We start from the raw sequence: 27,756 nt of genomic DNA on the forward strand, positions 1-27,756 counted from the left end.
TGGAGAATTTGGCACCCAGCGAAATTGCTGTTCAGTGTAGCAGCCTGGGAAAATACTGCCGGCATGAAGAGCCATAATGTTGTGACCAAGATTAATTTTTGGTCTAAAGGAGGTTCTTTAGGCAGCACGGCGGCACTGGTTAGCACTGCTGCCTCACAGTGCCAGGGACTTGGGTTCGATTCCATGCTTGGATCACTGTCCTTGTGGATTTTGCACATTCTCACCATGTTTACATACAGTTTGCTCCAGGTGCTCCGGTTTTCTCCCACAGGCCAAAGACATGCGGGTTAGGTTGATTGGACATGCTGAATTAACCCTTAGTGTCCTGGGTTGTGATAGGTGAGCAGGGTAGCTAAGCAAGATTAGGACCTGGGTGGGATTGGTGTCAGTGCAGACTCAATGGGCTGAACGGCCTCGTTCTAAGAAAAGGAAAAACAGGTGTCCAGCTCCTTTATAAAGTTGCAATGTGATGGAAATGACCCTGAACATAATCAGTACTTTATTTAGCTAAATGCAGTGTAACCTTACTTACATCTAGATTACATACACATCTTCCATATACATTTCAGGTTTATTGTTCTATATTCTATTCAATAAAAAATAAATTAAATATAATAATTTGAAACTTTTGTTTTAGAGAATGTTGGCAAAAATAAATTAATATAAAAACTGTTGTATATTTTAACATGATGGAAGATAAAATGGCAAAGATGACTTGCAGAACCAAAATTGACACAAATATAGTGTATTTTCAGTCACAGAGGTGAATAATTCTAGCCGTACATTATTCATTGGGTATATTTTAAATATACATTAAAAAATAAGTTTTTTTTATTTAAAATGTTGAAAACTGTCACCTTACTAGAATCCTTCAAATGGCAAAATGGTGATGTTATTGCACCTGGAAAAAGAAGAAACATATTAAATTGCCGGAATTTGACTGCCTTGCCTGCCTCGAAAACGGGGCAGGCAAGGCTCACAGAACAGCATTCTCCATTGGTCTTGGGTGGGATCTTACGAGCCTCGGGTGGGCGAGGCAGTAAGATTCCAGCAATTGGCCACCTGCCTCAGGAATTACCTTCACAATTTTTCTCCAGCCCATATATAAGGATCAGAAGTGAGAAAGCACCTCGTCAGCTCAAGGTTGAGCTACTTACTGAAAGTAGGCTGACTTCTGTCAGAATATGGACACGGGCATCGTAACATTGTTACACAAAATGGTTAGGCACAGTTTATCAAGCAGTTTGGCACCATGACCTTCAAATGACACAACTCCTCCACCTGTTGTCATCGTCCGTGTTATTTAACGAAATCCTTGCTCCAAATCATTGAAGAACTTCACAGGATAGTCAAGTAAAATGTCTGATCTTTTCAAGGTTAATGATATGAAATATTCTTGGAATGCCTCCTTCCAAAGTTTGACTTCATGTAGCATTGGAAGGTTCTCCTGTGAGAATAATCAGAAACAGAGAAATGTTTTTCCTTCTTCATTTTGCAAAATACAAATAAAACTCGCTCTTTTGCACTTCAGCATCCTGATCCCAGAAAACAGCTGCCATTTTGATATGAATGTTAAAGAGATATTAAGGTGATAATCATAGAATCCCTCCCTACAGTGCAGAACGAGGCCATATGACCGATCTGGTCTGTACCGAACACAATCCCACTTAGGCCCTATCCTCAGAACCCCATGTATTTACCCTGCTAATCTCCCTGGCACTACGGGTCAACTTATCATGGCCAATCCACCTAACCGGCACTTTTTTGGAGTGTGGGAGGAAACTGGATCGCCCGGAGCAAACCCACGCAGACACAGGGAGAATGTGCAAACTCCACACAGTCACCCAAGGCTGGAATTAAACCCACTCCCTGATGCTGTGAGGCAGCAGTGCTAACCACTGTGCCACTGCGCCACCATGACAACCCTGCTTTATAGCTTGACACAATGTATTTTCACTTCTGGCACAGTTCTGTTAAATGTTCATCTATGTCCAGCTCTTTAATATTTTTCTATAGCAAAATATTTTTCTATAGCAAAGAAAACTTATGACAATATCTAAATAAATTTATTTGCTTAAATGCATCACCACTCTTTTATGTTCAATGCGCAATACAATGTGACGTAACTTAGTAATACTACCCATAACGCTGGATCAGAGATTGTTGGTTCAACTATACACTAAGGTCTTGAGCTAAAATTTTAGACTAACACTTGAATATTGCATGGAGGAAAGTGCCATTAAACCATCTGCCCTCCCTGATGAACATGAACAATCCCTTGGTTGAGGAAGGATGTAAATGCATTAGAGATGGTTAAGAGAACATTCACTAAGACTGATACCAGGGATAAATAACTTGTCATATATAGAGCAGTTTAGGCATATACTCATTGGAGTTTAGACAACTTGAGAGGGAATCTAATTGAAGTATATAAGGTGCCAAGGGAGACTGACAGGATGGATGTAGATGGAACGTTTTGAAGAAGAACAGGATTTTTCCATGATGTCCTCACCAACATTCTTTCCTCAACCAGAATCACTAAAATCAGATGAACTGGTGTTGATCTCATCACTATTTTTGGGAGCTTGCTGTACGTAAATTGGCTGTTGTGTTTCCCCACATTGGAAATGCAAGTCTTTAAAAATGCTTGTTGGCCAGGATTTTCCAACTGTTCCCATCAACACTAACATCTATCTGCAGCAGGTAGTAAGGAAGACAGAAGAAGTTTTGGCTTTCATTGTTAACAGAATAGAGTGTAAACTTAGGGAGGTGTTGTTGCAACTGTATAGGACATTGGTGACATTGCATCTGGAGTACTGCATACAGTTTTGATTCCCTTGCTTGAGGAAGGATATAAGTGCATTAGAAACAATTAAGAGAAGGTTCACTCATTTGATTCCAGGGATGAATAACTTGTATGTGGAGATATTGAGCCTTTTAGATCTATACTCGCTGGAGGTTAGAAGATTGAGAGGAAATCTAATCGGGGTATATAAGGTGCCAAAGGGATTGACAGGGTAGTTGTAATGTAGATGTTTCTCTTTTATGGACATTCTAGAACAAGAAGCCATAATTTTAAACTAAAGGGGGTGGCAGATTTCAAACAAGAATGAGGTGAAATTACTTCACCCAAAACGCCAAGAATCTGGAATTCTCTATCCGAGAGTCCAGTGGGTGCAGTCCCTGACCCCCCCCACCCGGGCAGGCCTATGCTCCCCCACCCCCTCCCCCTACACCCCCCACCCCAATGCTCAGCCCAGCTCACTGGCCTCCCTCCCTCTGTCACTCAGCTGAGTGCAGAGTGGCAGTGGAACCCCCTATTCCCACCAATCTCCCCCAGAAGCCCCTATAAGCCCCCTCCATGTGGTCCCAACCCTTTGGCAGTATCAAGATGCTCTCTGAGCAATAGAACTTTGCCCTTTGGGCATTGCCAGGGAGCCAGGCTGGCAATGCCCAAGGGGCACCCCTCTTACCCCTGACCCTCTGGGGAGCCTTGATGGATCCCCTTCACTCCAGCAGAGTTGGGCTGCTCTGTCCCCACAAGTGGGGAGCTTTTGTAAACCTCGCTAGCGCGAAATGCTCCTGGTGGTGGGGGCGGGGTGGGGGGGTAGAGCTGGGGGCAGGGGGGTGGGGAGATTCTAGCGGACCCAAAGGTTTCAGTCCTAGACAGGCTAACCAGATGTAAAATACATTAAAATGACAATTTGAAAAAATTATGCAGCTCCATCACCAATTTCTGTCACGGAGCTGACGGCGCTGGACCTGCTGCTGGAGACTCATGGAGCCCAGTGGGAATCCTGCGTAATGGCCTCCGCTTGAGTCTCCTGGCCTGCTGTGCTACAAAAGTGCAGTGGGCTGAGAGAATCGCCCCCCCCCCGATTTGCAAAAATGAAATTCATGGCATTACCTCCACAGTTAGCCCTTGTACTTTTTGTTTTTAATTATCCGGCTATCACTCAAATCTGATCATCTGGATTTGAGATTAGTATCTAACTGAATTCGTTTCATATATTTTTACAGTGCTAGGGAGCCGAGTTCGATTCCCGGTGTGGATCACTATCTGTGCAGAGCCTGCATGTTCTCCTTTGTGTGAGTTTGCTCTGGGTGCTCCAATTTCCTCCCACAGTGCAAAAGATGTGCTGGTTTAGGTGCATTGACCATGATAAATTCTCCTCAGTGTATCTCAATAGGCAGTGGTGGAGTGGGCAACAAGGGGATTTTTCACAGACACTTCATTGCAGTGTTAATTTAAACTTACTTGTGACACTAATAAGTAAATTTAAACTTAATAAAGTGCCACACAAAAGGTTAGTTGACAAGGTTTGTTCACATGGGATTAGGGGTCATTTATTAGCTTGGTTAGAGGGTTGGCTAATCAAAAGAAAGCAGGGAGTGGGGGTAAATCGGTCGTTTTTGGCTAGATGTAACTAGTGGCTAACCATAGAATTCGGTCTCGGGCCCCAACTATTTACAATCCATGTTAATGACTTGAATGCAGGGATAATAGGAACTATAGCCAAATTTGCAGATTACACTAAAATAGGTGGGATAGTAAGTTGTGATAATGAAATAAGAAATTTGCAAATTGATATGGATGGGTTCCATGAATAGGCAACCTTTAGCAGATAGAATTTAAAGCGAATGAGTATGAGGTTATCCATTTTGGTAGGAAAAATACAAAGGGGAATTATTATCAAAATGGAGAGAAACTTGGGATGAATCACAGAAAAATAGTATGCAGGTTCAGTAGATTATAAGGAAGGCAAATTGATTTATTGCTAAAGAAATAGTATATAAAGGCAGTGAAGTATTGTTGCTAATGTGCAAAGCATCAATGAGGCTGCACTTAGAATATTGTGTATAGTTTTCATCCCCTTGTTGAGTAGGGATGCAGTTGGAGACAGTTCAGAGGAGGTTCACTGGATTGATTCCAGAGATGAGCGATTTGTCTTACAAAGAGAAGCTGGGTAGTTTAAGTCTATACTCCCTGGAGTGCAGAAGAATAAGAGATCTAGTTGAGGTGTAGAAGATAATAAGCAAGATTAACAAAGTTGACATGGAGAGGATATTTCCTCTTGTGGAGAAATCTAGAAAATCTAAAAAAAGAAGTCATAGTTTTAAGATAAGGAGTGGCATAATTAGAACAGAGATGATGAAAAACTACTTCTCTGAAACTGTCTTGAGTGTATGGAATTCTGTAGCCACAGCACGATGGATGTCAGGACTTTGAGCAAATTTAAGAAAGAGGTGGACAGATTTTTATTTTGCAAGGGTTTGAAGGGCTACAATGAACAGGTAGGAAAGGGGTTAAGGCTGAGGTGAGATCAGCCATGATCATTTTAAAAGGGGGAGTAGACTTGAGGGGTTAAGTTGCCTACTCCTGATCCTGGTTCTTATGGTTCTGATGGAATTTATGATTTTTTTTTCCTTGCAGAATTGTTTGCACATTTCTCGCCAAAAATCCTTTAATTCTGTGTGTATTGGTGCACTGCCTGCCAAGAAATAGTAACACAGATTGATTTGGTTATGTGTTTTTGAAACAACCATTCTGATTCAAACTTCTATCTGGTGGACAGCAGGACCCAGGGACGCCTTTGGGTTCATGAGAGCTTAATTCTCTACTTTACCGTGTTAGATTACCTGATTTGTGCCACAATGGTCCTCCGGAGGTCAGCGAAGGATTAAGAAACTCACTTCTATTCAGTGTCATGTGTTCATTAAATGGGTTGATCTGTTCTGGGAATGCAGACAAAACAGTCCTCTGGTTATACAAAGTAAAAACACTTAGAAAACAGTAAGCACCATGGAAATCCAGAGAATAGATAACTCCTGATGGAATCCATTAGTGGCCAATGCTTGAAAAATCCTCCAGTCAATAAAATTTCTGAAATCACTGATTGCACCCCCAGAGAGAATTTGTGACTATGAATCCAGCACCATTCATCTTTTCAAATAATGTAAATGTGTTCTGTTGCCTCGATTTCTGATAAACATCAAACTGATTTTCATTAAAATGGCGAAGGGGCAATAAAAGTAATGTATACCTGACAGTTATACATTCTTTTCAAAGCCAAGTTTTTTTTTCCCCTGTTAATTTTGTATGGAAATTATTTATTCAATGAATTCTGGTGAAAGGACAAAAACTGTCTGCTATTATCTTAGCAGACTTGTTGCAATTTGTTATGGTAAAATATTATAATAGTGTTTTTCCTTTCCTCAGCATTGTTGACTATTCATTCCTTTAATGACTGTAGTTTTTGCCATGCCATTTAATGTTCTTTGTGATGCAAAGTGGATTGTATTTTGACGTGAATGAAAGTTGTCAGCTACACCATTTACTCATAATATTAATACTATCATAACGTGTTTTCCAGTGAGATGTGAAATTATCCAATGTACAAATGCAGTCACACTTAGGAAAAGCTATGAGCATTTTTTTTTCAAAATAAAAAAAAGTCACCCTCAGGAAATTCGATAACACAGTTCAGCTTATTTGGGATCACATGGTTGAGGTAACTATGGCGATTGGGCTGATAGTTACTTGTCATTTTCCCTCAGACCCTATTAGTATCAAATAAATGGAACAGATGCAGGTTTCTAGATAGAGGTTATGATTCTAAAGGTTGTTCCCTTCACTAATAACTTCTCTGTATCATAACTGACACACTTTTCAGAAGGATAGGTGGGAATCTCATTGAAGCTTACAGAATAATGAAAGCCTAGATTGACTGGATGTGGAGAAGATGTTTCCTTTAGGATCTGAGGGCACAGCCTCAGAGTAAAGGGATGACTCTTTAGAACCATGATGAGGAGGAATTTCTTCAGCCAGAGGGTGGTGAATCTGTGGAATTCATTGCCACAGAAGGCTGTGGAAGCCAGGCTATTGGTATTTAAGACAGAGATAGGTAATTCTTGATTAGTAAAGCAATCAAAGGTTACAGGGAAAAGGAGTTGAGAAATTTATCAGCCATGATTAAATGGCAGAGTAGACTCAATGTGCCAAATGGCCAAATTCTGCTCCTATATGTTATGGTTTTATGAAGTGACACACTTGAGCTCTCATTCCGATTCTTAATGGGCATGCTATGAAATAATTGAGTAACTTGATTTGGTAGCATCATTGATCCTCTGAGAAAACCCATTGCTGTGATTTAAAGACTCAAGGGTCTACCACAAAAAGTACTTTGAAGTTGGTTTTTTTCTAAGATAATGTAAGGGAACCCAATGCTTCTGTGACGAGTTCCTGTGAAAAAGTAATTGATTTCATTCATGATTCTGGGAGAGGTATGCACAGGTACAAGTCTCCTTTCAATTTCTGTTTTCTTCCAATAGTGTCTGGATGAGCATTTCACACTGTGGGGAGTGCAATTTTGAATAGAAGGATGGGATTTATCAGGAGCTGAAGATAACTGAAGATTCACAATCCAAATAAGTCTGATCGTGCTTCCCTGTGCATGTCACAGATATAATAGTTTACTTTGAAGTGAATTGATACTATTTACAAAATTATTTCTACATATTATTGTTGTCAGATTGAATCCCTTGTCCCTTAGTTAGCAAAATGCTATAGGATAAAAATTAGATGTTCATCAATTTCGTCATATTAAAATAAATTTGTTAGATGGCGACTACAAATATTAGGTTGATATCCAAATAAAATAAACCAAGCAGTTACAAAGAAACTTGGTATTGTGCCATCTTAAGTGCAACAAAAGGACTTTGTACAATGATAATCGCCCCTGATAATGGCATGATGCCACAAAAAATCAAAGAAAGTGCACTTGAATGGCCATCTATCTCCCTGGTCATTATCAGGTGCTGGACAGTATTTTAAAAATAATATAAAGTGCTAGCTGGCCCCTTTCTTGGTATTCATTATTAATCTTCAATTCAGAATGTTGATTTACTTATCAAACATTGAACGTAACTATGAGAACCCACAATTTTTCATTCATGCAGTGTGATCTCAGTTGTACATCTAGTATAAATACATACATCACACCAAAAGTGAGAAAGTCAAATTCTGCAGATGCTGGAAAGAAAAATAAATTGCTGGAAATACACAACAGCTCAGGCAGCATCAGTGAAGAGGGAAACGCAGTTAATATTCCAAGTCAAATATGATTCTTCTTCAGAAAGGTGATAAAATATCTTCCTCACTGACTTTGCAGTTACCAATTAAATCATAGAATGGCTAGGAAAGAGAGGGAGGCCATTTAGCCCATCCTGTCTGTGCCGACCCTCTGCAAGATCAGCTCAACTCCATCCCCCCTTTTCTCTGTAGCTGCGCAATTTATTTTCTCTTCGTATTATTGTCCAATTCTCTTTTTAAAAGCCTCATTTGAATCTGCCTCCACCAGACTCAGCCAGTGCATTCCCGATCCCAAATTTCATTGTGTGTAATTCTTTTAAAATCATGAGTCTGTTGTTTCTTTTGCCAATCATTTTAGATCGATCTGCTCTAGTTCTGGATCTTTGCCAATGGGAACAGTTTCTCCCCATCAGCACTGTCCAGACCCCCCATGATTTCCAACAACTTTATCAAATCTCATTTAATCTTCTCTTCTCCAAGGAGAGCAGCCATAGCTTTCCCAGTCTATCCATTCAGTTGAAATTCCTAGAATCGTTCTCGTGAATCTTTTCTGCACTCTCTATAATAACTTCACATCCTTCCTAAAGTGTTGTGCCCAGTTCAAAATCCTGGATTTCACAATTACCACTTTGTTTCTTTATTGAATTTCAGGCCAAAAATTGACATTTACGATACAACAATATAGTCTCTTCTTTCATAGTATTGGGACATTACTGCTGCCTCACAGCGCCAGGGACCCAGATTCGATTCCTGGCTTGGGTTACTGTCTGTGTAGAATTTGCACATTCTCCCCGTGTCTGCACGGGTTTCCTCCGGGTGCTCCAGTTTCTTCCCACAGTCCAAAGATATGTGGGTTAGGTGGATTGACCATGCTAAATTGCTCTTTATTGTCAGGGGGCTAGTTAGGATAATTCATGGGGTTATGGGGATGGGAGCTGGATGAAATTGTGGTCGGTGCAGGTTTGATGGGCCAAATGGCCTCCTTCTGCAGAGTAGGATTCTGTGATCTATGGACAATTATTAAATTGTAGTTATGCAAATTCCTGGACTATCCATTGCCTCAATAACCTCTTTGCTGGCATATCCTTTTCTGTCCTTTTGTTTAGTTGAATGGCACTTCTGTTTTTGCTATCATTAGAGCTGTTTGAAATAAATGCTAAATGATGAAGATATTTTATTAACCAATTCTATATATCTTGGTTAATATAGGGAAAATGTATTTTAAAAATTGTAGAAAGAGGCAATTATGAATAAGACAATAGTTAGGTTGCCTCCAGGCTGTCAAAACTATTCAATGGAAATAGTACATCAGTTGAGAAGATGCTCAGTGCATCGGTGAACATTTTTGAAAGCTCAGCTTGGCAATAAACTGGAGTTCCGTTTCATATCATGTCCAGTCTGTGGAAGGTGTCATGTCGTTGTGCTCCCATCAGATCACAACCTTACAGGAGTTATATTGGAAAGTTGTGTGCCTCTTTGCAAAATGAAAACTGCCACTCAATGACTTGTAAGTGACTATAAAACTGCAGTCTGATTTTCACAAAGCTTATTGATAATGCTAAGTTTTCTTTAGTTATTTTTAATGGATGGCAAAGACCAACTACCTGTTAAATAAAAACTGCTATTTACTAATATATATGAATGTAAAACTTTGCTTCTCCCAATATTTCAATGCAAAATTTCTTGATGCCCTTGTGATTATGCCACAGTCATTAACCTTTCATGTGTCTCTCTATCACTTCTGCATATCACAGTACATTTCAAGCAAAGAGGACACAAAACTGAGTAAAAATAATTGACATATTTCACGAAGTATTAACAGAATTATGAAATACTCTCAAGTGATCTTAAATAATCTTAGGGGTTTGAGTGACCAAAATACTTAAGTTTCATATTTGTGGTTTCACGTCATCTGAATTGCCAATTACTCCTTGTAATCATCTCAAGGTATATCTCATTCTCTGCCCAGCATTGGACAGCAAGGTGGCACAATAGTTAGCACTGCTGCCTCACAGTGCCAGGAACTCGGGTTCAACTCTGGCCTCGGGTCACTCTCCGTGTCTGTGGCGATTTCCTCCAGGTGTTCTGGTTTCCTCCCACACTCCAAAGATTTGCAGATTAAGTTGATTGGCCATGCTAAATTGTCCCTTATTCTGGGAATTAGTAGGGTCAATACGTGGGGTTATGGGAATAGGGCCTGGGTGGGATTGTTGTCCGTGCAGGCTCAATGGGCTGAATGACCCCCTTTTGCACTGTAGGGATTCTCAGATTCTATGGTATGTTTGTAATCAAAGATTCTATCCTGGATATTGTTACTTAGCTATTACACCCCAACTGACTTAATCCACTCAAAAATACAATTCTAATTCAATCCATTACTATAGGAGCACAAATGATACTTCGTAAATTAACATTTATTTAACTAATATCTTATGCCCCAATCTTCAAATGATGTGAGTAAATATGAACTTAGTAATAATATGCTGAATACCAATAACATCTCAGCTAAATGTGTTCAACTTGCATGAAAATGGGACATGATTTGAAAATATTAAAGAGCTAAAACAATTATACCTAAAATATTTACTCAAAAGTCAAAATAACATGAATCTTGTGTGTAAATAAATTTGGTTCGAAGCTTTTATTCTCTGAGAATTAGTTACGGGAACGATTTAAATTTGGTCTTGGGTTGCAATGTGGCCCAAATGGATTGATAAGAGGAGAATGCCTTTTGGAGTTAAAACGATCAGTACATTGGTTTTCGTTAGCATTTAATGATTTAAATGCTGTCTCTTTTGTATCTCAGAACCAAAGATTTTAGTATGTTTAAACCTTTTAAACAGGAGGTGGATTCTCTCACTGTAGTAGGTGCGAAGTCTTCATTTGGGGCAATTGACTTTCTAACTTTGGCGATGTGTGATATAGCATTAGTATGGAAAATGGAAAATCTGGTTTGGAGTAAAATACACATTTCATGATCCGATCGGTTTGACAGTAATGCATCGAACACTGATGAGCCCAAAACAAAGGAGAGAGGGAGGGAAGCAGAGGGGAGCAATTGCCTCTGATCATTGGCATCCTCCAACAACATTACCTATACAGATGAGTTGGTTAATTGCCGCTCAAAAACAGTTAAGGTGTGGTGCTGGAATGGCATCATGGCAGTTGTTAAGAGGAACCATGTGCATACTGGTGGGCGCCTTTGGGTATTTGTTTAGAACACATTAGCTGAGTCATCATAATTCAATTGCTACTGTGCTATGCACAGTCGTACAATATCGACTATTCCCTATCCGTTGTTGATGCTTTGGCCAGTTTTGGCACACAATAGCTCTCTTTAATGATTCATTCTTTCACTGTACTCTCTCTAGACAGTAATGGATTCTTGGTGAACTGGTCACGAGTTGAAAGTCAGATATGTGTCTCAGCGTCGAAAGCTGGAGCGGACATTGCAAATCCTAGTTCGGCTGATTATTACAAAATGTGTTATTGCACATCCACTTAGAATAAAAATGGAACGGAAAACAGACGAATTTGGCCGCCAGTAATGAAAACGAGCAGGGCAGAAAACTTGAAATCAGGCAGGTGGAGTGAAATCAGGAGGAAATTATTCGGAGGTGGGAAATCTGAAGTTCAGCGACGGGGTGTATAGGTAATAACCTGAAATGATCCGACATGTCCCAGTATTTCTGGAGGTGCAAAAACTACACTTGATACTACAAGCAGTGTTGCTTCTCAATCGCCCCAATGTAGCTGAAATTTCATACAATCGGCATGAGTTTGGTACTAGTTTCATTTATTGTCTGTGGAAGGATCCTTGACTTATGAAGTTCCCCCCCCCCCAACTCCACCCCCGCCCCAAACCTCTTATATCGATTGAACTGCGTAAATATAATCCAGGTCAGACATGTACGAAAGTATTTTTTTCATAATTAGTGCCTATAACCTTGGTCTCCATTTATTCACAGAGTCACGTCACGGTACCAAGATTGAAAGCAGGGCCCATCTAAACCTGTAATGGCACTTATGATTTTCCTTCTGTCCCATCCAGCGCTTTAATACAAAGCTTGTCTGACCGTTGCTCTTTTGCCTAAATGACTTAGTTGGTTTGCTTTTGAAGAAATGTGTTCGTATTCCCATTTGCACCGGGTAAAAAATACCTCAAAAAGTCTAGATTTGTAGCGAAGAGAACGTTAATTGAGCATTCACATGCTGATGTTTGGTAAGGAAATCGAATCAAAAGCAGGTTACATTCATTTCGCAAAGTGATGGGCATGGGAGCAATAGGCGGACAGTCGCACTCTGCATCTCAGAAGATTTGACTTAACCACGCGAAGCGGCTGGGTTCACTGAAACCAATTTTTCCACCAAACATAATGAAACTGAACAGGACACAAGTGACCAGTAAGCGAATATCACAAATGTACTTGAGATTTAACTCCCCCTTCAATAAAAATGTATCTAAGATCATTGCCTTCCCAATAAAGACATTCAGATATTGAAGGGGGGGGGGGGCGCGGTGGCTGAAGGCAGAGAAGGATACTGAACGAATTCTATCCAGCAACGCACAATGCGTGTGCACTGTACAGACCTGATGTGTTGTTATTTACACTTCCAGCCTGTAATGATTAAAGTGGTTGCCCTTTAGGGATGTGCTAAGGGGAGGAATATATTAAAAAAAAACTCGTGGAAGTCACCAAATGGTGAAAGGTTGAAAAGTGAAACTGTAAAGTTCGTTAAAAAAAAAGTTGACTCCTGTGTGAATAACGGTGAAGTGCGTGCTGGCATTCCCCAAAAACAGAGTGAGTCACTGACAGGGCAAAGCAGAGAAAGACTGCGTTTAGTTAGCAGCTCCCTCCCTCTCCCCAGCCCCGGCTAAATGGGTTGAATCAGCGGCCTTTCTCAGCCCCCTTTTGCCACTCTGATGCAGCAGTCGAGGCAACTAGAGTCATCCCGCAACGGCGGGAGCTGAATGTGGGGGTGGCGGGACAAGGTGTGTGTGTGTGTGTGTGTGTGTATGGCGGGGGTAGAGAGGGTTGGGGGGGGGGGTGGAGAGAGAGGAGGTGGGCGGTTGCATATGAACATTACAACCGCAGGATTAAGTGCCCCTTCCTGTCCTCAGCTAACTCTGAGCGAATTCTTTCCAAACCTGCAAGTTTAAACACATCTCGTGGCTATGTGACAGTTGGCCACTATCCAGTACCATAAATGTAAATAGCGAGAGAGAGGGGGACAAAAAAAAACCAATGACTTTCCAAAAAGCGGCAACAATAAAAATGTTCTTTTTTTTGTATTTGCGAATAGGCACTCATTTAGAAGAGGAACGCTGTGTCGTGTTTAGATCCCTTTAGCGCGAATCGAGACTCGAATTTGATTATATGTTTGCTTATGGGCTGTTATTTGTAAACTACAAATCAAAAGTGCTGATTAGGAGGTGAACAATACATTAATGTTAATAATACGTTAAGGTTAACAAAACCATTGTGAGGGCTCCGTTATTTGAAGTCGAAAATCAAACATTAAATAATAACATGATCCGCCGAGCAGCAATGTTTGTGGTCTTTGGTGGTGTTTTGGTGTAATTAAAAAATACAAATTAAGGTTTTAAAATTTGGTGCGACGGAATTACCGACAGAAAGATTCGAGCCGACAAGGCAAGCAGCACGGGGTGATGTTTTAAACAGTTTAACTGCGACTCCGGTTTCTCTGAATGTAGGGGAAGGTGGAACGAAATGATCTGTGTGCGTTCATCTGGGCTCTTCCAGAATGAGTTGCCAGTCAGTACAACAGCCAAATCTGGCTCACGGGGATGTTTAAGCGACATGCCCATTGAATCTGAAGAGGCATTTATTTAATAATAAAATGTTGTAATCGCCGCAAATGCAGCTGCGCTTTGTTTATTACTATTAAATAGTTCAGACAGATCCAGGCACGGATTATAGTCCTCTTTTCTGTGTGTGTGTGTGTGTGTGTGATCAGCGAATGGTAATGTTAGCGAAATCCGACAGAGAAACGGTGGCGAATTAATTTGAAGTGTCTACCCCATCTCTCCTAATAAAACAAACGACTTCCCGGTTTAACAGTTGGTATTTGCTTGGCATAATAGTCAGATTAAGATGGGTTCTGGTCTGTAATCTGCAAACCTCAGTTAAAAACAGATCCACTAAGTAAATGACACCAATTGGAGCCTGGTAGTAAATCAAACACGATTTACTAGATTGAGAGTTCTAATTCAATTCGTTGTATCATTCATGAGCAAATGATTCGAATAATTGCATTCTATTTGTCAAATCCCAATTCGTGTTATATGCCTTACTGAGAGAAAATGGCTTCGAATGTGTTTCTGTGATGAACAGAGATTTCGACTCAAACCTCTTCAAATCTTTGAGCTTTCTTTGTGGTCAGGTTGTAAAGTGACTGGGCCGGTCACCAGTTTAGCTCAGTGTTGCCCCTTTACAGTTTCTCCCCTTCAACTGTCGAAAACCTATGTTTCAGGTAAAATTATATCCCTAGCATTTGGGCAGGTAAAAGAATTGCCTTTCAGGCAAGTGCCCATTCAGTCAGTAATTTATTAGTGCAGAAATGCAATGTTTAAGAGGTTGCATCAACCGGTTCAAAGGGACGTTTACGGATTTAGTTCTACACATTTAAGATCTGCATGCTGTAATGAGTCAGTGGACACTTTTATCAAATGCGTCTATGTGGTCAATCTACACGGCCGTTTTAAATGCATTAAAACCACCAAGTTGTTTGCCATCAGATCAGGCGGCATATTTTTAAACAAATATTTAATCGGCGGAGATCATTTTTTCCCCCCAAACAGCAGGCAGCCTCACTTGTCTAAGCATCAGGCAATTAACACGACTGTTCCGCGCAGATTGTAAAAATCCTGGTTATTTAGTTATTTGGTGTTGCATTCATTGCAACTACCTAATGAATGCAGTGTAGCAAAGCCAAGCAGGGGAAAAAAACGTTTACAGTTGGAAGAAAACGACTGGTTTACATTTTTTTTCTCTCTCTCGTGTCATTATAGTTTAAACTCAGTAATTTTCCTTAAGCCAAGGTTGCCCACTTTAACTTGACTCTGGCAATATAAACCATATTTATCTTGATTAAAGAGCAGTATCTGGTTTTGTGAATTAAGAGAAGCCCTCTCTTGCCCAATCAAAAAGTGCAGTTTCTTTAGTGGATCTGAATGGGGCATTGATTATTTGTGCCCATCTTGTACCATTGCTTGTTGCTCTTATTTTTAAAACGTATTAATGCGTTGCGAAGTCGTGCAGTGGGGTGTTGAGACGCCGGGATGTCTGCTCTGACGTTCCCATGTCTAGTTATTAGAGCTCCTCTCCTTCTATTACTCCACAGTGAAGCTTCAGCCTCCAATTCATGGCTCCAGGGCTCCCCTTTGTTCTTCCTCTATCCATAATTATAGCTTTTAAAAGAGGGTACCTTTCCTTTTCTCCGTGCTTCTCCGTGTTATGACAACCACTTTGAATCGTCACCGAATGATTTACGTCTCTCTCTGCACGGTTTGCTAATCCGGCGGTTTTTTTTAAAGAATAATATGTTTTGCAAATCTAATAAAGTTTTTCTTTAAAAAAAGGAACAAACATAAAAGTGAATGCTAGCGAATAGATGCTTTTCGATAATAACGAAACAGTGCCTCCTTTTCCTTTCAGATTGCAATGGGAATTAGGTAAAACAGTGAGATGCAGAGTGGGCATTTGGGGAACGCTGATGTTATTTCAGTGCATTTGTACAGATCTCGTATCTGGGTGGAAGTATTGAGGTTGTTTGATTACATGCTCTTGCAATAGCACCCTGAAACAGTGATATGTGTTAAAATTAGATGGAAATACCGGTTTAATGACTTGATATAAACGAGTATGCCAACATCAGCACAACTAATCATCTATGTAAAGCTGCCTTCAAATCAAGTTTGTGAGCAGCAAAGTAGTCAATGTTGTGCATCTACAAGCCAGGATGAGCAACTGAGTCGCGATTTATTCACGGGAACGAACGTTCAGTAATTTTCACTGCCACCGTTCCAACAAATTAGACAGACAATATTAACTGTCAACAAAAGTTTGTCTTTTAAAGTTTTCAAACAACTCCTCTCCCCAGTTCTTCAGAGTACACACTGACATCTCTGGAAGATATTTTCTTCCATAATCACTCATTTTACAGACCCCACGTTTCGGTCACGTAATCGGTCCTGGTTCTTCCTCTTACTATCTGTAGCATTCAGAAACCTATTAACATTGACTTAAAAGGCTCAGACCTGTGCTTCCTTTACATCTTAATCAGCTGTTAGCTACTAAATTGCTAAACACGTTTCTCCTGTTAGACGTTTGTTGATGCCCAATAATTAAAATAAAGAGTCGATGCGTTTATAAACTAAACACAAAAAATGGTCCCAAATGTACCGATCCATTGATGAGGACCAGACCGCGCCAGGACCTTCTCTGCCATTGGGTGAACACTTTCTTTTTGCCTTTAAAACGTTAACCAGAGAGGAAAGTTGAAGTTCGCAGTCTTTTATAAATGGCCCAAAATTAAGTTTAGTTATTGCCTCGAATTTACATTTCACCAATTATTTCTTATTGAATCAGAAATCGATTTTGGAATTGAGCATCTCAACATCCTTCTCTTCGTTCGCAAATTTAGAGCCAGCGGTAGAATTATTGGCTAACTAGCTTTTCAAGGAGACAGTGAAGAATATGGTTTTGATCTATAACTGCATGCAGTGAGGAGAGTAGCATTCGATGTATCTTACACGAAAATGGCAATAACCCCTTGGACTAAATCAAATTAGCGGCTCTACCTGCTCGGTAGAAGCTGCAGAAATTACTTGCTATCCATAGAGATCTCCCTGTCTCTGGACTGTATGTGGTCCAGTCAAGATTTGCAGCCCATTCTCCACGTTATCATTGATAGAGTCAAAATAATATTTTGGGCACACATTGAAAGAGGGTTCAATTTTTTTTAAGTTACAATATTAAACTTATTTTAAGGTTCTGAGTAGCTGATGGGAACATTCCCAGCGCACGGGCTTTAACTTTCACAGTCTGCTGGTGTCGTGTTTACACAACACATTGTGCAAGTTATTTGGAAAAGTAACATTATTCTTGATCGCGGGATTACCACAAACAGCATCTGGGCACAAGGGGAGGTATAGTCATTCCGATAAGTTAGTTGTTAACACAAGAAGCATGTCTACGAGACTAGTAGCTAAATGCAAGGACACACACACACACACACACACACACAAAATGTTTTCAATACAAAGTTAAATAAAACGCCTTTGTTGAGAATGGATTTGACCAGCAGTCCAAAGGTGTGCAAGTTAGGTGGATTGGCCAGGCTAAATTGCCCCTCAGTGACCCAAAATGGGAAGGTTAGGTGGTTTGACCATGCTAAATTGCCCCCTTCGTGTCCCCAGATGGGAAGGATAGGTGGATTGACCATGGTAAGTTGTTCCTTAGTGTCCCAAAATGTATAGGTTAGGGGGATTAGCGGGGATAGGGTGGGAGTGGGTCAGATGTCTTTCGGAGAGTCGGTGCAGAGTCAATGGGCCGAATGGCCTTCTTCTGCACTGTAAGGATTCTAAGATTCCATGAAGGTGAAAAATTACATTTTGGCCTCTTGTAAGGGCGCCGGCGAGAATCTTCATTTATTGCTGTTGTTGACTGCCTGTTTATAGTATGAGTTCGTCCCATCCATTAAAATGGAACGCGGCATTGCTTATCTCGTCCCTCGACAGATAACAAGGCATGCGAGCAAACTGAAATTAAAAAAAAGAAAATGTTGGAAATATTCAGCAGGTCTGGCAGAATCGGGGGTGAACTGTCGTGACTAAAAGTCATAGGCCTGTTCCTCTCTCCACAGATGCTGATAGACCTGCGAAGAATTGCCAGCATTTGCGTTTATCCAGCACATACATAAATCCCAGAATTGAAGAGATGAGACCATAGATTATTCACTTCCAGAATTCAGGATGAAACCGCAGGCAGTAATTTCAAGGGGGGGGGGGAATCCTCTAGATATTTTGTCCAGGTTTAACACGGGGACCTCCTGAAAAACGAGTGCAAACAAAATATTCCCAGAACTACTTTGGGAGGGTGACGCGTGGTACGTGCAAGTGTGTCTGTATCAACCGCAGGATCACTTCATTGGCAACAAACGGCGCAGCTCTGAGTTTGCAAATCCCAAGAATTATCACAGAGAAACCTTTACATAAACGGGATGGCGTTTTGCCTCTGAATACACAATCTTAACTGTAATTTATTGCCGATGAGCCTCGGCAAAAGGCTCCGTGCCGCGTGGGATTTATTCTGACAATAATGCCAGCCTTCCTTTTAATTGCGACCCCGCGTTTCTCAATCAACCAGCTTCCGATTTGGAGTGAATAAATATTTCAGCTCCCTCCAAAATTCGCCTGGAGTTCAGTCCCTTTTGTGTTTGGGATTTTTGTCCAACAAAAAAAAGCAAACAGAATCGCGAAAATTATCCGCAATTTTCGCAAACTGGTTGCACCTGTTATACAATTAACTATTTAACAGTTTGCTCCTCTCTCTCGCTGAATTAAAAAAAAGTCTTTTCTTTCTCTGACTTTGAATGGCGCGTCCGGGTACATTGTAGAAGGCTGCAAATCATCTTCCCAGCAGGGGAAAGCAAACGTACGGGGTACGGAACGAAATTTTTTGCCAATGAGGGGCTTATTCAGCCTGCACAGATCAAGTGTAATTACCGACCCGCTACAAGGCAAAGATTGTTAAATGCGGACTACACCCCGCGGCGTTCTTTTATTTTACAAAGCAATTTAAAAATAGCACTGGAATCTATCGACAAAGTATGAGATACAGAAAGAGAGAGAGAGAGCATGCTCCCGTACAAGAGCAGAATCAAATGTTTCGATTGACTTGAGTTTTGTTCCCCAGTGTCAAAAATTCACCTGTTCTCGATGCGGCTTGAGATTTGGGGGTGGGGAGAAGCAGTTAATATTCAAGTAAGTGGAGAGGAAGAGGATTTTTTAAAAAGATACTCATGAATCTATTCAGAAGGTGAAATATGGCAGAGACAGAGGTAGGCAGCAAATAACAGTCTGGACGGTCAGCAACAAGCCTTTGTGTCACTTTAAGTCTGCGAGAATGAAATACTTAGATCTGAGATCCGTTTATGTATATATATGTAAACCATCACATTGTAAGGAATGATCCCTCGATCGGAAAATAGATTTTAATCGCGTTAGCTCGCCTCCAAAGTGAGTTTACTAAACAGCTCTCGATATTGCTTGTAAAATTAAATTAAGTTGATGCAGCGGACCTTTTTTTGTTGAATTTGTTTGGATTTTGCTGAGCATTTTGTATTGTACATTTCTCAGAGCAGTCAGGGAGATCGGATTTCTTTCTCGCGTGTTCCACTCCAAGGTTAACAAGCGCAGCAAACAAAGAAATTCCCGGCCTCTCCACATGCCTTCCCACACCTTTGAACTCTCTTTATAGGTGGAGGGAGGCAAGGTAAAAAAAAAGCGGCTTCATTTATTCAGAGCCGTCACCGGGAACTGTCACAACGCTTTCCCCACTCATCATCTTTCTCTGACACGTGTGTCTATATGAAAAAAAGTTTTTTTTTTGTTTTTAAATAACTCACTGACAATTGGTGGGCAAACATAGTTTCCATTTTTCCCTGCTATATTACTCTGCACACCCCCCACAATTGTCTTGACAATATAATAGCTCGTTAGAATCAGAGTGGAGGGGTGGAGGGGGTGGGGGGAAACCCTTTCAATACTTATCCGCCCAAACACCCGTTAATTTACTGACACCACAAAAATCCGGTATGAATCTGGCGGTGGCAACACACACACACACACACACACACACACACACAGAAAGAGAGAAAATTAAAATAATACAGGTACAGCAATTTTTAAATGAGCTTGATTCTAATAAAAGTTCTGGGAAATCGCTCCATCCCACATCCACATCATTACTCAATTTAAAAAAAAATGATCGATACTCGCGTTTTCTCTGACGTGACAGATCCCCTGGTGTTTTTCCGAGTTCGTTTTCCCCCCCTGGAGACTGGATCGGGAGCGGTGGAGAGCGCCAGACGGCTCGCCGCTTGTGACAGGAATAAAGACATTTATACAGCAGTTGAAGTGGGTATCACATGAGAATGTCATTTGCAACGCCGCATTGATTAGCAGATAGCAAGAGAGAGACAGAGAGCAGGTATAATTAAGGAATGAGATATAAGGTAAATGTCCGAAATCACACTTTCGAAAAAAAAACGCAAGTTCTGTGCATCCTTTTATAACGCGTGTGTGTGTATGGAATCCAACCCCTAATGTGATGCAGCGGATAGACAAATCTCTGGCTAAAAGGAATACATGGGAGCTTCATTTTGGAGACACTCGTATTCTTAGAACTTGTGGGGTACAGTTTTGATTGCGTGGCTATTATAATATTTATATACAAATTTACCAGCATTTCGTCTCTCAGTCAACTAAGGTGGGAGGTGTTTTAAACGTTAACTTTGAGAGGGTGACACTTTAAATTTTGATTTTTTTTTCCTTCCTCCCTTCCCCTGTTTTTCACTTTATATTTCATTTCCCTCTCAAACCCCAAACCATGGCTTGATTAGTTACTGAAATACCTTCTGATGAATGGTTGCTGCAGAGTCCTGAAGATTACCAGGGTATTTGTTTACCAGTTGTGTGTGTGTGTGTGTGTGTGTGTGTGTTTTATATATAAATATATTTTGTTGTTGTGTGGGGACTCGCCGCCTGAAACAATCTCATCGCATGTTACAACGTGAAGCGGTCTTGATCATGACTATTGGGCCGGGGCTGCTTGCTTGGAAGCTGCAAAGCTCTCATTAAACTGATTCTAATTAAAGTTAATTAGGATCGCCGCCGGCTGAGTGATGTAAGACGCCCCTCGTCCAATGGCGGGGCAGGAGGCAGCCAATTGGATGTGTTCGCATATCGGATCCATATGCATGAAGCAGCCATGCAAATCCAGAAGTTTTCCTGAATTTCACGGGGAATTCTCTCAACTTAACCCCCTGTTTTTTTCCCCCTCCCTGATCTCTCTCTCCCCCCACCCTGTTCTTTGACTCTGCATATACAGAGAGGGGAATTCGCCTCTGCTTGGGAAAATTGTGGAGAAGACGGCTGGGATTTGCTTGGCGATCGGCCCCTTGTGTCAGTTTCATGTTGCGCGTCAATTCCTTGTCAATTTCCTGCAGGCTGATAATTCCTAGGCAGTCCCGTGCACTTCCTCGTTAATGATGACTATGACCGCGATGGCTGACGGGCTGTTAGGACCAGACTCCTCCAAGTCGGCCTTTCTGGAGTTTGGACACCCGGCGCAGCAGTCATCCCCTGGCATGTCCCATGGACACTACCCGGTGCACGGCTTGCACTCGAGCGGGCACTCCCAGCACGACGGCTCGTACTCCGGCGCCCCTTCCTACGGCAGATCACTGGCTTACCCGTACCCCAGCCCGGTTAGCAACCATGCAGCCAACCCGTACATGCCCTACCAGAACAGCAGCACTTTGGGTCACACCAGGTTAGAGGATACAGGTAAGAGCGGCCAGCGTTCACCTCCTTTCTTTCTCTCTATCTCTATTTTGAGTTGAAAAAAAATTAGCTCGCTTTTTACACCGGCAGCCCCCACCCCTCTCTTTTTTTTGAGAGAGAGTGCAGTGCCGAGATTTGAGAGGGCCTCGCTGATGACATTGCTTATATATTCATAAAAAAGATATTTAATTGCGCTCTTTAAATAGACAACCGCAATTAGGCAAATCTAACGCTGGAACATCGTGCCTTCTGCTGCCAAAACGCCACATTAAGTGAATGGCGCTGGGGCGAACTTGTCCATTGTCTGCAGAGGGGTCCACTTTGGGAGACTGACTGTAAACGCTCTGGCCGCTTACAGGACTCAATTGTCGCATGGAACTATCGGGAGGGGAAAATGTTACGGACTTGGGGGGCGGGGGAGGGGAGAATAATAAGACAATTCGATCCAATTCTGTATCTTTTGCCCCCTCACTCCCTGCAGTAAAGCCACAACAGAAGAAAGCTTCAACATGAGTTTCCCCCGGCGCATCCTAACACTCCGGGATTTTCTTAATATGACTTTCTGTCCGGTTCTAATTGTTGGAGTTCTGGACTTCACTGGGATCGCCCATTCAAGGGACCATGAGTGAATTATATGTATATAACATATCTGTGAGTGTGTGTGTATATATTTTTAATGTAAGTTTTACTGGGGGGAAGGAGGTCGCGATATTTTTTTAACAAAAGGCATGTATTAAAAGGCGCCCTGAACTAAATTTCTCATTTCCCTCTCCCACCCCCACCCCACCACCTCTCAAGAGCACGAGAAATCGACTGTAATCGAGAACGGAGAGATTCGATTGAACGGCAAAGGGAAGAAGATTCGGAAGCCGCGGACCATTTACTCCAGCCTGCAGTTGCAAGCTTTGAATCACCGATTCCAACAGACGCAGTATCTGGCACTGCCGGAGAGAGCCGAGCTCGCCGCCTCTCTGGGACTCACGCAGACACAGGTAAGGTGGAAGGTGGGGGGGGGGGTGTGGAAGACTGGGCAGAACTAATTCTTCTTCTCCCTTTCTTCGGGGGAGAGAGAGTCCACCTCCCGCCCCCTTCCCCTCTTTCTTTTTCCCCTTCCTCTCTTCAGGAGATCTCTCTCACACACACACACACAGGCTACTTCTTAGCTTTCAAACTCCGTTTTGTCAACCGCTGTGTGGGTTCTAAATTTTTTTTTGAGCTCAACACATCTTGGTGTTTCAGTGAAAAGACACTCGTTTTACATAGTCGAGTGACTGAGCGGCGAACTAAGTTTTTTTTTCATTTTATATATATGCACATACACATCCCAGCAAGAATTCCTGCAGGGTCCCCACTGCACTTAAAGCTGAAATCGAATTCTCCAGTCCCTCTGGAATCTAAAGATCATTTCCTTAGCTCCGTTTATCTCGATGGCAGCGTGTGTTGCAAAGCAAAAGGGGATCTGTCCCCTTCAACTGCTGAACAAAACGGCAGAGGCTATTTCTGGTGTGTGTGTGTGTGTGTGTGGAATGGCACTGTCCTTTTGGCGGGATGTTTCTGGTTAATCTGCCGCAAGGTGTGCTGGAAAATTCCATGAGAGCTTAAAAGTCCCATGTTAATTTATGAAATTGCAGGCATTTGAGTTCGAAGCAATCGTTAATGCTCCATCTTTAAAAAAAAGTGATATTTTTGTATATCAAACGTGGGAAATATAGGTTGACAATTTTACAGAACATTTCATTCTTTAACTGATGGTTGGGAGAGAGAGAGAGAACGGAACAGTGCATTTGCAATGGCCACATGACTCTGGTGTCTGCCTTTCATTGCCATTTATTTACACAAGGTAGAGGATGTTATAAAAATGCAAAATTTGCCTCATCCAAAATGGCAGCTAGTAATGAAAAGATAGCCCGGGCCCTCCCCCAATATTCCCCAGCTATTATAATCTATTAAATAAACCCGTGCGCTTGGTAAACGGCACATCGATTTCTATACACAGTTGAACTTGGTTCAAAGCCCCAACAGTGAAACAGTCACTGGGTCATACACCCCTCTCCCTTGTCAAACAAATACATTAGAATATCAACGTGTAATTCAAATGTCAAGAAGATTTTGACCACTGAGCAACTTTAATATTATTTTCCCAATTTTCTTTTCGTGCTGTTGAATGGAACTTTTTTGTTAAAGAGCAGTGTGTATAGAAAACTCCCAAATCCCTGGATAACCTGCTTCCTGGTTAATAATCCATACACAGCAAAACTCATGCTTTGGTTTTCGCATGCTGTTGTTACTGCTATTTCTGGCGCTTTCAGCTAAGTCGTCGTTTCTTTAAATTGTACATTAAAATGTATTTCGCGTGATTTACAGTTTCAATCGACATTAAATGATTATCCAGAGCTGTTAGTGAATAGACATTTTAAATATGCAAGAAACAATAGATCTGTCTCTCCCCCTTTCTGAGAGATATACACGTGTATTTTAATACCTGTTCACACTCGCTCTCCCCCTTATATAATATCTCAACGAGGAAGAAAGGGAGAGACAGCGAGAGAGACAGCAAGAGTGAAAGAGACAGAGTGAAACAAAGTGAGGGAGATAGACAGACAGACAGACATACAGAGAGTGAGATAGACAGTCTGAGACAGAGTGAGATAGAGAGAGACAAACAGAGAAAGTGTGAGAGGCAGGCAGAGAAAAAACATTCGCAGAGAGAAACAGACAAAGAGAGACAAATAGAGAGAGACGAACAAAGTCGGAGCTTTTTAATTCGGAAAATGCAAAAAAACACAATTTAATACCGTAAAAACATTCCCACAAAGGAATAATTTGCTTTAATTATCTAAATGTTTATTCCAATTACTGCTGCCATACGTAACTTATTTTTTAAAAAATAAAGTGAAATTAGTGAGAATAGTTTGTTCCCTGTCTTTAAGATCAGGAAACAAAATAGTGTAAGAAATTTCGCGGGGTTTCTAATGCCTGCTTACAACTTTTAGCCAAAACTGTTGAAGCAACAATAGTTTGCTTACTCAAAGAAAAATAGACACTGCAGTCTTTCAAATTCTCAGCAACAGTTCTGGTTGCGATTGGCCTTGTCTTATACTACAACGTTTTTTTGTGCTATTGATCATTTGCCCCAATGGAACTTTTCAGGAGAGCAGCAAACAATGTGCTTAGTGAGGGACGCTTTGACGTTGCCATTGTTTCTTGGGTTACAAACGTTCGCTACAAAATCACGAGTTGATCACTAGAAACGTGTTGAAAATAATGCTTTTGTGCAGCTATAGACGAAAGACACTAGGAAACGACACCTTTTTAATGAAAAAAAACAGTTTAAGTTTGCTGCAGAGCTCACAGTCCACAAGGAAGTTTAGATTCTTTGCTGGAACAATTAATAGTTGCACGCTGGATAGATAGATCAGGATAAAATAATTTGTAAGCATACTGCTGTCAAATGCTAGCCCATTTCTCAGATTAGAATGTTGTTTCAATGCTGCGTTGCATGACACCGTTATCATCTCTTTTTGTGTGCAAGTCCCTGTCTTTCTGACCTGGAGGTGGTGAGGGTGAGGGCTGAATTAAACAGACACCAATCTCTTTTAGCGTTGGGGTTGAGTTAAACAGACACCAATCTCTTTTGGCGTTGGGTTTCACAACCTAAATATAAGACCCACCAGAGGAGTTAGAGTGTGTCTCAAGACATTTTATATGTCAAATAATTAGGCAACTTCTTAAAGGGATGTGGGTTAATGTTTATAGTTTGGACTGCAGGAAAAAAAACATTCGCCAAATTCCTAAAATGTTGTCTAAAAGAATAGCTTACATTGCAGGTTTGTCTTTAATTCGGAACGGCAGTTTTTTTGCTACCTTTGGTCAATGAACTACGAACTCCGTATTTTATTGTCCCATCGAGAGTTCCCTTCAAATCACCAAAACTTTGATTCTTCATATCAGTTCATATCTTTTTGTTGCCACTGTCACTTGTTTGGTGCCCCACTATACACAAACTCAGTTGCTTGGCTTTGTAGAGGAGTATGTACTGTTCTGCGGATGGCAAAAAACAGATCTGGCCTTCTAACTCGCGTTCAAAACAGCCTGGGCCTTTGTGTGTGCGCTTCCTTGTATCTTTTTGTGTGCTCGTATTGAATATTGTTGCCCCCCCCCTCCCCCCCACCAGCGGCATTATCCCAATCCTTTTCTACACAAAGCCCACTCAATTTCTTTTCCAGCTTCTACTTGTGATTGCAGTAATTATTTACTCAACGGCCTCCTTTTTAGATGAGCCTGAATGTTCAAGCATCACTGATTTGACAAGATCATTGGCAAGGGGCTGCAGTACCCTGTAGTCTCTGTCTATATAACACATTAGTCCGCCATACGCATTAACAAATGGGAATACAAGTTTGCTATTACAAAACAAAGACAAATGCATTGAAATCTAAAACGGGACGGGGGGGGGGGGGGCGGCGGGTGGGGTGCATTTTGAGGGAGTCTTGGCTCCATCACTTGCAAGTGGATGACACGCACACATTTATCCATTAAATAAATTGTGAGGCTTCTTGCATTCTGCAAAGCGGAATGCGTCCAGCCCTTCCACCTGGTGGTGCACTAGATGTGATGCGTTATGTTTATTTTTTTGTACATTTTATTTCAGGTGAAAATCTGGTTTCAGAACAAGCGCTCCAAGTACAAGAAGCTGATGAAACACAGCTCCAACGTGCAAGAAGGTGACCACCTGCCCACCTCTGCTGCTTTGTCTCCATGCTCGCCCAATATCCCACCAGTCTGGGACGTTCCCATGCCAAATAAGGGCTCCACTATGCCACCGAACAGCTACATTAACAGTTTTGGGTCGTGGTACCCGCCGCCTCACCAGGACACCATGCCGAGACCCCAGATGATGTGATTCATCATGGGCATCACCAAACTTTTGAAACAAAAATCAGTGTCCCACGATTTGAAGTAGTCTTATGGACCAGAAAAGACGACTGATTAGCGATAACAGTGACTTTTGTGCTTTCAGTCGTACCTGAACAGGTTTGTTCTAGAAGTACAATGGGTATATAGAGTCAAACTCCTTTAATGAGCGCAACACGAGCTTTGTACGATGTTTTGGAATTCAATTGGAGAAGTTTGATACATCTATAATCTGCGTTGTGAATTGCAAAAAAGGACTGATTTTATAGCTGTTCTATTAAACTCAATTTTCGTGTTTTAACAAAACAAACTGAATTTTTACTCCAAGATGCAGATTCTTCTTAGTTGGGCACAGTACATAGGCTGTATTTCAAAGGTTTTACTGGCAGGTAGTTCCCCCTTTCCTTTGAGGCTATTTCTTTATTTGCTTGAATTTTAATTTAATTTAATTGCCGTAGTTCCAGTTTGAACGTTAATCTATAATTTTCCCGATATATCTTCAGTCAGTCAAAGCTGCAAACAGCTGGTTAGCTGAAGATTATTGCGACTGGAATGTCCATTTGAAAAAAAACAACAGATCTGTGTCAAGGCAAAGTGCATTTGGTCAATCCCGCCACATACAATCGCAGTACTGTGTAGACTTGAAATATAACCGCAAGACTGGGAATACACAATGGATTAGTCGATATCCATACAAGGGAAAAGATAGGCCAACGTGTCGGGTTTTGATCTTTGATCAGAAATTCCCTCTAATTTCTGAAACAAAACAAAGTCAATACCTCAAGCATTAACCCTCTTAAAGTAGCTGGAGGAAATGCTGTGTATACCCAGTGTTTTGTCTCTTTAAGAAAACAACATTTTGCCAGCCAGCTGTTTGGTCCGTCCTGTGTTGAATGGGGGAACAATCTTTCCATGTCAGTTTTTTTTCTATTAAAATATCCAATTTGTATATCGTTCGGCCTAATCCTTGGGTGGTTTACCACGGTATACTCTCAAATGATAGCTTGTCACCATGTTCAAGAGTTAAAAATGACTCGAGGCAGTGGTCTCTATACCGGGTCGTTCCCACCCGTTTTTTTAACCGTCAAAATCATCGGCCTTGCCCCATCCCCATCAACACTCAACAAAACAATTCATGATGAATGGTGTATGTTGCACA

The 27,756-nt window shown here is 41.3% G+C and overlaps 1 protein-coding gene and 1 long non-coding RNA gene across 2 annotated transcripts in view; one reads left to right on the forward strand and one right to left on the reverse strand.

Moving 5' to 3' along the window:
• Positions 1-807: 807 nt before the first annotated feature.
• The window catches only part of LOC145359188 (uncharacterized), a 28,881-nt gene continuing 1,932 nt past the window's right edge, over positions 808-27,756 (reverse strand). Inside the window, exons 2-3 of the long non-coding RNA XR_013889555.1 lie at positions 5,641-5,736; positions 808-1,447 (exon numbers count right to left, since the gene is read on the reverse strand). This is a non-coding gene — a long non-coding RNA (uncharacterized LOC145359188). The remainder of the gene's footprint in view (positions 1,448-5,640; positions 5,737-27,756) is intronic.
• LOC145359187 (homeobox protein DLX-6-like) lies at positions 20,202-27,440 on the forward strand. Its single transcript, XM_080213644.1, has 4 exons — positions 20,202-20,353; positions 21,347-21,686; positions 22,482-22,675; positions 26,335-27,440. The coding sequence occupies exons 2-4, from the start codon at positions 21,386-21,388 to the stop codon at positions 26,584-26,586; spliced, it is 747 nt and encodes a 248-aa protein (XP_080069770.1). The 5' UTR covers positions 20,202-20,353; positions 21,347-21,385; the 3' UTR covers positions 26,587-27,440.

The sequence above is a fragment of the Carcharhinus amblyrhynchos genome, chromosome 27 (assembly GCF_965287045.1).
Source record: "Carcharhinus amblyrhynchos chromosome 27, sCarAmb.v2.hapA, whole genome shotgun sequence".
In the NCBI taxonomy this organism is placed as follows: Eukaryota; Metazoa; Chordata; class Chondrichthyes; order Carcharhiniformes; family Carcharhinidae; genus Carcharhinus; species Carcharhinus amblyrhynchos.